General features: G+C 44.7%; 1 protein-coding gene across 1 annotated transcript; it reads left to right on the top strand.

Moving 5' to 3' along the window:
* The first annotated feature begins 201 nt into the window (after positions 1-201).
* LOC113882932 (serpin B4-like) lies at positions 202-9,947 on the top strand. The gene is made up of 8 exons (XM_027526149.1): positions 202-280; positions 1,368-1,557; positions 2,141-2,197; positions 3,654-3,782; positions 4,096-4,213; positions 5,255-5,394; positions 5,682-5,837; positions 9,120-9,947. Exons 2-8 carry the CDS (start codon positions 1,393-1,395, stop codon positions 9,522-9,524), a joined length of 1,170 nt encoding a protein of 389 aa, XP_027381950.1. The 5' UTR covers positions 202-280; positions 1,368-1,392; the 3' UTR covers positions 9,525-9,947.
* The last annotated feature ends 283 nt before the right edge of the window (positions 9,948-10,230 follow it).

Here is a 10,230-nt window from a genome sequence, read left to right as displayed (position 1 = left end):
TACATGCATTTCATATGAGCTAATGCTTGCAGGTCACAATTTCTTCCACAGAAGAAAAGGACATACAGGAAAAGAACAATAACTTTGTCTTTACTCATAGAAACTTCATGCTCGTGAAAGTGATGGATAGCCTGGTGAAGAACCCAAACGTTGATTTACTTGAAATACCAGCTTCTGTGAAGAAGGGGAGGAATCGAGAGAGGCATATATTGAGGAGCTGAGCACCCACAGCACAGGCTTACAGACTGCCTGCCCACCTCTGCTCACTCCAGGAAAACAGGTAAGTGCTTCCATCACTTCTGCTGAGCTACATGAATCCTTTCTGAAAATAACAACAATGATGTGTTATTTATCTATACAATTGTACATCATTTATCTGTTTCATTTTGTCTGTATTTTATTATTTAGCCAGGGCAAAAGTAAAACAACTTTTCATCTGCTTTAATCTTGAGGTAATTTATTAATTTCCAAAACACAAACGCTTCCTTAGGAGGAAGTGTGATGAGGGGTAGGAGGTGCAGCACCCACAAATCCTTCAGGAAAAATGCAGGGCTTCCCTGGTGGTCCAGTGGATGGGAATCCGCCTGCCAATGCAGGGGACCCGGGTTCCATCCCCGCTCCGGGAATACCCCACATGCCAGGGCAACTAAGCTCAGGCACCGCAGCGAAGGAGCCAGAACTCTGGAGCTGCGCTCCACGACAGGAGACACGCCGCAGGCCGAAACCGGGCATCTCACCTGGAGAAGAGCCCCCGTCCTCCAAAAATCAAGAGAAAGCCTGCTCACTGCAACAAAGACCCAGTTAGTTTTTTTAAATGAAAAAAATGGCAGAGAGGTGCCTCATGGTAGTTGGCTGGATGTTATCACATCAATCTTTGTTTTGGTATCTGTTATAAGGTCTTCTGTACCCAGTCTTAGTACGGCAGTTAAGAAGAAAAGATAAAGATATTCTATTAGTTTTTAGAAAAGTTTTTTTTATAGTCTTCCAAGTATGAAGTATATACATTGAAAACAACTTTAAAAGTAAAAGGAAAGAAGCTATAGCTCCAGATGGCGCAGTGGTAACGAATGCAGCTGCCAACGCAAGGGACATGAATTTGGTCCCTGGTCGGGAAGAGCCCCTGGGGAAGGAAACGGCAGCCCACTCCAGTATTCTTGCCTGGAAAACCCCACCCACAGAGGAGCCTCCCAGGCTACAATCCGTGGGGTTGCAGAGTGGACACGACTGAGTGACTGAGCACGTGCACACACATAGCTGGCAGAATCCCACAACCACGCACAAGACGTTTCTTTTAAGAAAATTTTATTACAGACTAACAAACTTCCCTTCACTAGAGTGATTATAAAATGCATCTGATGCTCTTCCAGGACTTCCAGACCACATCCGGCCACCATGAGTTCCCTCAGTGAAGCAATCATCCACCTTGCAATTGATCTGTTCCACCAGATCAGAAAATCAGAGAAGGAAAACATCTTCTATTCCCCTTTCAGTATCTCGTCAGCCTTAGCCATGACTTACTTAGGGGCCCGAGGAAACACCGCATCACAGATGCAGAAGGTGGGTGGCAGCTGCCTTTCCCACACAGGTTTGCATGGGGTGTCTGCCGGCTGCTGTGCAGATGACCACAGGTCTGCTGTCCCCGGGTCCCACGGGAAGCTCAAGCAGCCCCACGACTGGGTGGGCACAGAGTTATGGGGGCAGGGCTCCCCACCTGCCTCCTGTGCCTGGACTTCCTCTGGGGGCTGGGATGAACCCCTACAACTGCCCAACAACCAGAGGTGAGGCTTTAATGGAAGACCTCAGTAGAAGTGAGGCCCTGACTAAAATCCATGTTTTTAGTGTTTTTTAACACATTTCCTCAACAACGGTTACAGACTAGCCAGGATCCTTGCAGTGGCTCCTTATAAGCGAGTTCTGTGCTTTGCACACACAGTTTGTGTTTCCTACAGAGCAAATGCTCGTATTGAACGTCTCTTTGATTTTGGGTTTTCCCTTGTTTTTTTGGTTTTCTTGTTGTTGTTTAGCAATTTGTTTTGCTTGTCTGGATTTGTCCTTTCCTTCCTTCCTTTATTTCTTTTTTATTTACCCTGATGTACATAGGTTTCTAAAGTCTCCTTGTCCTACTCCCTGTCTCCTCCAGGTCCTTCACTTCAGTGAAATCGCAGCCAACACAAAAGGAGGAGCCACAAAAGATCCCGTGAGTCACACAGCACTGGATCTAGAAGGAGGTCATATATCCAAGAGGGTTATTGGTTAAACTGGGAATTTCAGATAGACTGGGAAAAGTCCATTTTTAGAGCACATCCTAGGCAAAAATGCTCTCCTGTTGGCTCAGCGGGCAAAGAACCCACCTGCCAGTGAAGGAGACATGAGTTTGGGTCAGGAAGGTCCCCTGGAGAAGGAAATGTCAACCCTCTCCAGTGTACTTGCCTGGGAAGCCCCATGGACAGAGGAGCCTGGTGGGCACAGTCCATGGGGTCGCAAGAGTCAGACACGCCAGAGCACACAGGCACAGGGCACCAGGCAAGACAGATGAGCAGAGCTGTCTCTGATACCACGTCACATGCTGATCTCAGACGTCTGTTTTCTGAAGAGAAGCATGTGTTTCAGAGCAGAGGGTCTAAGGAGCTTCATGTTGAAGGGCTCCTTTCGTGTGCTGACCATGCCGTCTGCACGATCTTAGTTCCCCCACCAGGGACTGAGACAAGCAGTGCTGAAAACCTGGCTCTGTCTCCTTGGAGAAGTCGCTTAGTTCTCTGAACGCTCTTGTTTTCACGTGAACTGAGCTAAAGACTTAGAGATGCTGCTGTACAGCTGCTCACAGTGTCCCAGGCACACACTCTTCCTACACCGGGAAGTGTGAGCACTATGTGTGATCACAGTGAACAGCCATAGAGCACAGTCACCAGTGTTAGAAGATAATCTCACCAAGGAGTATAACAGGACTTCATGTCATAATCTAGGACAGTATACAAATTGCATGTTCTCACACAGTTGATGACTCTTAGAGATGCAATACGATGCATTAGGCCTCAAGGAGCTCAAGTTTAACTGATCCCTAAACATTCAAGGGACTAACCGGTGGCTCAGATGGTAAAGAATCTGCCCACAATGCGAGAGACCTGGGTCGATCCTGGGTCGGAAAGATCTTCTGGAGAAGGGAATGGCTACCCACTCCAGTATTCTTGTCTGGGAAATCCCATGGACAGAAGAGCTTGGCAAGCTGCAGTCCATGGGGTCACAAAATGTCAGAAGTGACTGGGTGACTAACACACACACACACACACACACGTTTAAGATAGTGAGGACACACCCGAGAGCGCAATGGTGCTGCACACACAGTTCAAAGAGGAAAGGTCGCAGTCAACTAGGGAAGGGAGAAAGAATTACCTGAAAGCCTGAATGTGAGCTTATGAAGCATATTTCCAGTAAAGAGGAAAGGTCGCAGTCTACTAGGGAAGGGAGAAAGGATTACCTGAAAGATCGAATGTGAGCTTATGAAGCGTATTTCCAGTAAAATACCCCAAATACGAGGGAAGAACAACAGTCATCCACAGAAATACCAAAATCTAGGCACTGATCAAACAGACTTACGTGGGTGCAGTATTTACATTGTTAGAGAATCTAGTGAGCTCACTTTTTGGTGTTTGAAGGTTGAAAAGCCAGGAAATGTTCATCATCACTTTCAAAAGCTTCTGACGGAATTAAAGAAATCCACTGATGCCTATGAGCTGAGTGTCGCCAACAGGCTCTACGGAGAAAAGGAGTTTCGGTTTCTCCAGGTGAGTTTCCTGGTCTGTCACGCCTTTGGTCTGCATCCCAGGTCCTCGGGCCCCATCTCCTAATGGGGGGAGGGATCAGAGGAGCCTGGGGACCCACATGGGGGGATTTCTCCCAGGGGCGCCGGGCTCCCCGACCACAACCGCACCCGCTGGAGTGTCCGGAGGCTGATAGCACACCGGTGAGGGGGGGCGAGGGATTGGCTTGTGAACTCTGCTTGATCAGGATTTAACACATTTAATTTAATTTGGGAATATCTACATAATTACTGATAAATTACTCTTCATTCTCCCTTTCTTCTTGCTCATATCATAGGAATACATGGATAATGTTCAGAAATACTACCTGGCCAGTGTAGAATCTGCCGATTTTATCAGCGCTGCAGAGGAAAGTCGAAAGATGATTAATTCCTGGGTGGAGAGCCAAACCAATGGTAGGTTATGAGAGAGTCACTCATTACAAATCCCGGCTGAGTCCCCACTGTGTGTGAACACGGTGCTGGACCCTGACCGGGCTTTAGGAACAGGGGGAGGCCCTGCAGGGGGTGGACGGTCCACGTCATGCGGAGAGAAATGGCCGGGGTGCTCCCAGGACCAGGCCCTGCAGGCACAGCTGGGTCTGGAAGACAGTGTCTTGTGGATCCCAAGTCTCCGCTCAAACATTAGGTTGAGTCATAAATTTTCCTTTAAAATAGAGGCTTAACTTCTGGATTATGATCCATAAGAGAAAATATGAAAAGAGTTCCCTTTTGCTTTCTTAACTGGGAAACAAGCTGCTCTCCTTTAAACCACTTCTCTTGCCAAAATGACCACCTGCAGCAGGAGGTGCCTGGCCCACGTCCCCCCCCAACAGGATTGTCACAGGTGTCCTCCCCACCCAGGGAGGGGGCTGGACAATGTCTCCATCCCATGAACTGTATCCTAACTCCCTTCCGAAATACAGATCTAACCTAAGCAGCTCAAAATTGAGAATGAAGACAAATACACCCCAGGGAATGGTGTCTGGGCACGCGTTCTAGACTTTAATGTTCATATCATTTGTCCTAAAGAACTTTCAGGCCCGTTTCCTCGGATTGCTAAGTTCAAATTTGAAAATAGCAATAGAAGAATAAAGTGAGGAAGAACAGAATAGAAGGAAGGGTTGAGTAGACAAGAGACAAAGCTCTGAGGGAACAGGAAGGGAGGGAAGGGAAGGAAGAAAGCTGACCAGTAAAACCAACTGAAATCAGCTCATCAGGGTTCCTTGTGAGATGACTGATGTCCCCACACACACAGAATGAACACCTTCCCAGTCAGGAGCAGGGGCGTCTTCCATGAGGGCAACTCCATCAGGCTGGGGTCGTGAGCAAAGCCTCACCTGGTGAACCGCTGGGCATGGAGTCCCTCACGGGGTGATTTGTATGACTATTTAATCATCACTTGTAACTTACAGACAAACCACTTGTCCCTGTCATAATTGTCATTTGTCTTTGCAGGAAGAATCAAGAATCTGTTTCCCCAAAACTCTCTTAATAGCTCTGTTCTGGTTCTGGTGAATGCTGTCTATTTCAAAGGGCAGTGGCAAGAGGAATTTAAGAAAGAAAATACTGTGGAGGAAAAATTTTGGTTGAACAAGGTATTGTCTATAAGTTATGCATATAACATAATGTAACTACATATGCGCTGAGAGGTGTAAATACGTATTGATTAGTATATAACTGCAGGTAGAAGACAGAATTCATCACGCCTTTTTTTTTTTTTTTACTTTATTTAGTTGGGATCCCCTGAAGGAATTCTTGTCTCTAATTCACAAAATTTCCAGATCATCTCTTAGAAGGAGGATGTGTTTGGTATCTGAACAAGATTATCTTTCTTTATAACTTATGCCCATTTAGCACTTTTTGCCACATGAATTTATTGCAGGGTACAAGCAAACCTGTGCAGATGATGAAACAAACCAATCATTTCAATTTTGTGTCACTGGAGGATGTGCAAGCCAAGATCCTGGAAATCCCGTACAAAGGCGGAGAGCTAAGCATGATGGTGCTGCTGCCCGATGAAGTAGACGGTCTGCAGGAGGTAAAACCTGGTATTCACAGTCTCCATGCTATTGCCGAAATTCCTAGTGATGCAGTGCTTGTGTGGCTGCTCATAGCATGATGATAGTGATTAGCAGAGCTCAAGCACATAACAAAAATGTCGAGTCAATATGCTAAGTATCACAGTATAATATGAAGAGTGTACAAAAATCTGCACACCACAGGTCAGAATAATATTCTGGTGAGACTATGGAATGTCAGTTGACAAAACAATATACCTAGGTACAAGCATGAATATCTTACGACTGTAAGAATCTCTGGTGTAATCCAGGCCACTCATTTGAAGATGAAGAAATTAACACATATGTAATTGACACATGGAAATATCTGCAAGTTTACTCACAAACAAAACGAGAAAATTAAAGCAACAGAGTTCCCATCATACTCATGCCAATGCTCCATCGTGTCCAACTCTTTGTGACCCCATAGACTATAGCCCACCAGGCTCCTTGTCCAAGGGATTCTCCAGGCAAGAATAATGGGGCCAGTTGCCATTTCCTCCTCCAGGGGAACTTCCAAACCCAGGGATCAAACTCGGGTCTCCTGTGTTTCCTTTGCAGGCAGATTCTTTACTTGCTGAGCCCCCAGGATAGCAAAGTGTCCTATAGCCCACTAATTCACAGAGGTTTTTTAGACTGTGAGCAAATGGATTTATCTTGAATCCCAGTTTTTAATTTGGAAGTATTTAGTTTCTAAGTACTCAAAACTCATTCACAGTCTCATTTCTAGAAGTTCAAAAGTGGGAGGAGGGGGAATTATACAATTTTCTTCTTAGCATTGCTATCATAAACTAATATATAAAAACACCAATAAGACCCTGTCATAAAAGGACATCCCATGAAAGGCCATCTATAGATACTATAACAGCTGATAATGATGCAGAAGAGGCAGTAAATTTGCCACACTCAAAATACATACATGGTAACACTGGAAATCAAAACTTCATAGGGAAAGTAATATCGCAGTCAGTGTGACAAGTCCTCAGAATACTTGTCTCCTGCTCCAAATTCCCCATTATCAGTGACATTGGGAATATCTCTCCTAAGATTTTATCCTATAGCAACACGTTGAAAGAACAGAAAAGCTGTTGGACATAAGTAACTCAAAATACTGAAAATTTTTAAATAAGAAACAATGGTATGTATTTGTATTACCTTACCTTAGGTTTGGAACTGACATGCAGTGAATGCTTAAAAGATATTACTTAAATAAATATAGATATCTACTGTATCAGCTTAATGACAGTATTATGTAGCAACGTAAACTTGATTAGAGAAATATTTATTGAAAAATTTTACAAATAGATCAAGCAAGAAAAAAGAATACAATTAGGATGTAAGCTGTAAATGCACTATGTAAAAAATTTTGGACAAAAGAACATTAACAAGAGAAGTCTACTGAAAGCGAGCATGCCATCGGTAAACAGCATAAGCAGTGGACAGCTCATCTTCTACAGTTAATTTTATTTAACCATCCTGTGTTGCATATACATGTGCATCATATACATTTGCATCTTTATGTGCGTTGCTGTGCTGTGCTTAGTCGCTGAGCCTTGTCCGACTCCTCGCAACCCCACTGGCTGTAGCCCACCAGTCTCCTCTGTCCATGGGATCCTCTGAGCAAGAATACTGGAGTACGTAGCTTATCCCTTCTCCAGGGGATCTTCCTGACCCAGGAATGGAACCAGGGTCCTCTGCATGGCAGGTGGATTCTTTACCAGCTGAGCTACCAGGGAAGCCCTTGTGTATTTATACATACGGATGTATTATGTGTACAAAAATAAAGGGCTTCCCTGGTAGCTCAGACAGTAAAGAATCCACCTGCAATGGACAAGACACGGGTTCGATCCCCGTGTTGGGAAGATACTCTGGAGAAGGAAATGGCAACCCACGCCTGTATTCTTGCTTGGAGAATCCCAAGGACAGAGGAGCCTGGTAAGCAATAGTCCATGGGGTCTCAAAGATTTGGACACGACTGAGCAACTAAGCACGCAAGCATGCATATACATAAAAATGGCAAAGTCATAAGTATATCAGTTCAGTTCAGTCACACAGTCATGTCCGACTCTGTGCGATCCCATGAACCACAGCATGCCAAGCTTCCCTGTCCATGACCAACTCCCGGAGTTTACCCAAGCTCATGTCCATTGAGTCGGTGATGTCATCCAACCATCTCATCCTCTGTCGTCCCCTTCTCCTCATGCCCTCAAGCTTTCCCAGCATCAGGGTCTTTTCAAATGAGTCAGCTCTTCGCATCAGGTGGCCAAAGTATTGGAGTTTCAGCTTCAACATCAGTCTTTCCAATGAATACACAGGACTGATCTGCTTTAGGATGGACTGGTTGGATCTCCTTGCAGTCCAAGGGACTCTCAAGAGTCTTCTCCAACACCACAGTTCAAAAGCATCAACTCTTTGGCACTCAGCATTCTTGATAGTTCAACTCTCACATCCATACATGACCACTGGAAAAACCATACCCTTGACTAGATGGGCGTTTGCTGACAAAGCAATGTCTCTGCTTTATAATATGCTGTCGAGGTTGGTCATAACTTTCCTTCCAAGGAGTAAGCGTCTTTTAATTTCATGGCTGCAGTCACCATCTGCAATGATTTTGGAGCCCCAAAAAATAAAGTCTGACACTGTTTCCACTGTTTCCACTGTTTCCCCATCTATTTCCCATGAAGTGATGGGGCCGGATGCCATGATCTTACTTTTCTGAATGTTGAGCTTTAACCAGCTTTTGCACTCTCCTCTTTCACTTTCATCAAGAGGCTTTTGAGTTCCTCTCCACTTTCTGCCATAAGGGTTGTGTCATCTGCATATCTAAGGTTACTGATATTTCTCCCAGCAATCTTGATTCCAGCTTGTGCTCCTTCCAGCCCAGTGTTTCTCATGAGGTACTCTGCATATAAGTTAAATAAGCAGGGTGACAATATACAGCCTTGACGTACTCCTTTACCTATTTAGAACCAGTCTGTTGTTCCATGTCCAGTTCTAACTGTTGCCTCCTGACCTGCATAGAGGTTTCTCAAGAGGCAGGTCCGGTAGTCTGGTATTCCCATCTCTTAAGAAGACTTATTTGATTATATAATATATATCAAGGACTCTGTTACTTTTGCCTCCTAGGATAAAACCTAATAAACTGAATCTCCTGTATTCATGTTTACTGTTAAAATAAAGGTTTTCCAGACATTTCAATCCAAGGTTAGGTGGGCTCCATGACCATGAGAATCCTGACAGTTGTTCCTTTTCCATTGCTACAGGTTGAAGACCAGCTCACTGCTGAGAAGTTAATAGAGTGGACGAGCCCACAGAATATGGGGAATAGAGAAGTGGATTTATACCTGCCTCGGTTTAAAGTGGAAGAGAGCTACAACCTTGTGCCCACACTGCAAGCCCTGGGGATGGTGGATGCCTTCCGTGGTGGGGTCGCCAACTTCTCGGGCATGAACGGGAGCCGTGATCTGGCAGTGTCAAAGGTCATCCACAAGTCCTTTGTGGAGGTGACCGAGGAGGGCACGGAGGCCGCGGCTGCTACCGGTGTGGTTTTTACACGCACATCATTACCGTTTCGTGAGCGTTTCCGCTGCGATCACCCTTTCCTGTTCCTCATCAAGCACATCAAGACCAACAGCATCCTCTTCTGTGGCCGAGTCTCTTCCCCTTAGATGTCCTTGGGCAGCGGCCACACTCGGGGACATTCAGAGAGATGTTCCCGGAGCTTGAATGCTGGTGCAACAGGTTCCCTTGGATGCATTTTCTTTTCCAAACGTATAGTCACCACTCACAATGTATTGGATAAAATATTGTTTGTCTGTCTCTCTCTTTCTACAAACACATGTAACCTACTCTAATCCCCATGAAAACACCTCCTTGGACAAATTGTTCACTATATTTTTAAAAGTTATTTCCATACTCTATCTTCTACTAAGTTTGAAATATCATAGCTCCTATTTCAAAAGTTATTTTTACTTTTCAAACCTAGACATTCACATTTATTTGAGTTCAGGTGGTATGTGGGACCCTTACATGTCTAAATTTTTTAATTTTCTGAAATGCATTATCAATAAAACCATGGCTTGTTCATGTCATTTGTTGCTCATCCTTTTTTTTTCAACAAAGTGCAAGTGACCCCCCACACATGGAAAAGATCATATAGAAAGATATTATCCTACATAGAAATCAAAATAGTGCAGCATGATGAGGTTAAAAAGGCAGACTGCTGTCAGAACATGGAAGGCACTGTAACCCATGTAAGAGCCTAGATATAAGCATCTAGAACTCAGACTTGAGATGTGAACTGAGTCTCTAAGTAGGTAAGACAGATGATATATATGTTAGAGCTACCGAGAGAAATATGGTAATTGTGGCTGA

Source organism: Bos indicus x Bos taurus, chromosome 24 (genome assembly GCF_003369695.1).
Source record: "Bos indicus x Bos taurus breed Angus x Brahman F1 hybrid chromosome 24, Bos_hybrid_MaternalHap_v2.0, whole genome shotgun sequence".
Lineage (NCBI taxonomy): Eukaryota > Metazoa > Chordata > Mammalia > Artiodactyla > Bovidae > Bos > Bos indicus x Bos taurus.
This window is presented reverse-complemented; position numbering and strand designations above follow the sequence as displayed.

Bases quoted from the DNA above. Each gene is read 5' to 3' on its own strand.
- LOC113882932 (XM_027526149.1), top strand. From the start codon at position 1,393: ATGAGTTCCCTCAGTGAAGCAATCATCCACCTTGCAATTGATCTGTTC. The intron at 3,783-4,095 runs GTGAGTTTCCTG...CTCATATCATAG, and splicing joins AGGAGTTTCGGTTTCTCCAG to GAATACATGGATAATGTTCA. The intron at 5,395-5,681 runs GTATTGTCTATA...AATTTATTGCAG, and splicing joins AAAAATTTTGGTTGAACAAG to GGTACAAGCAAACCTGTGCA.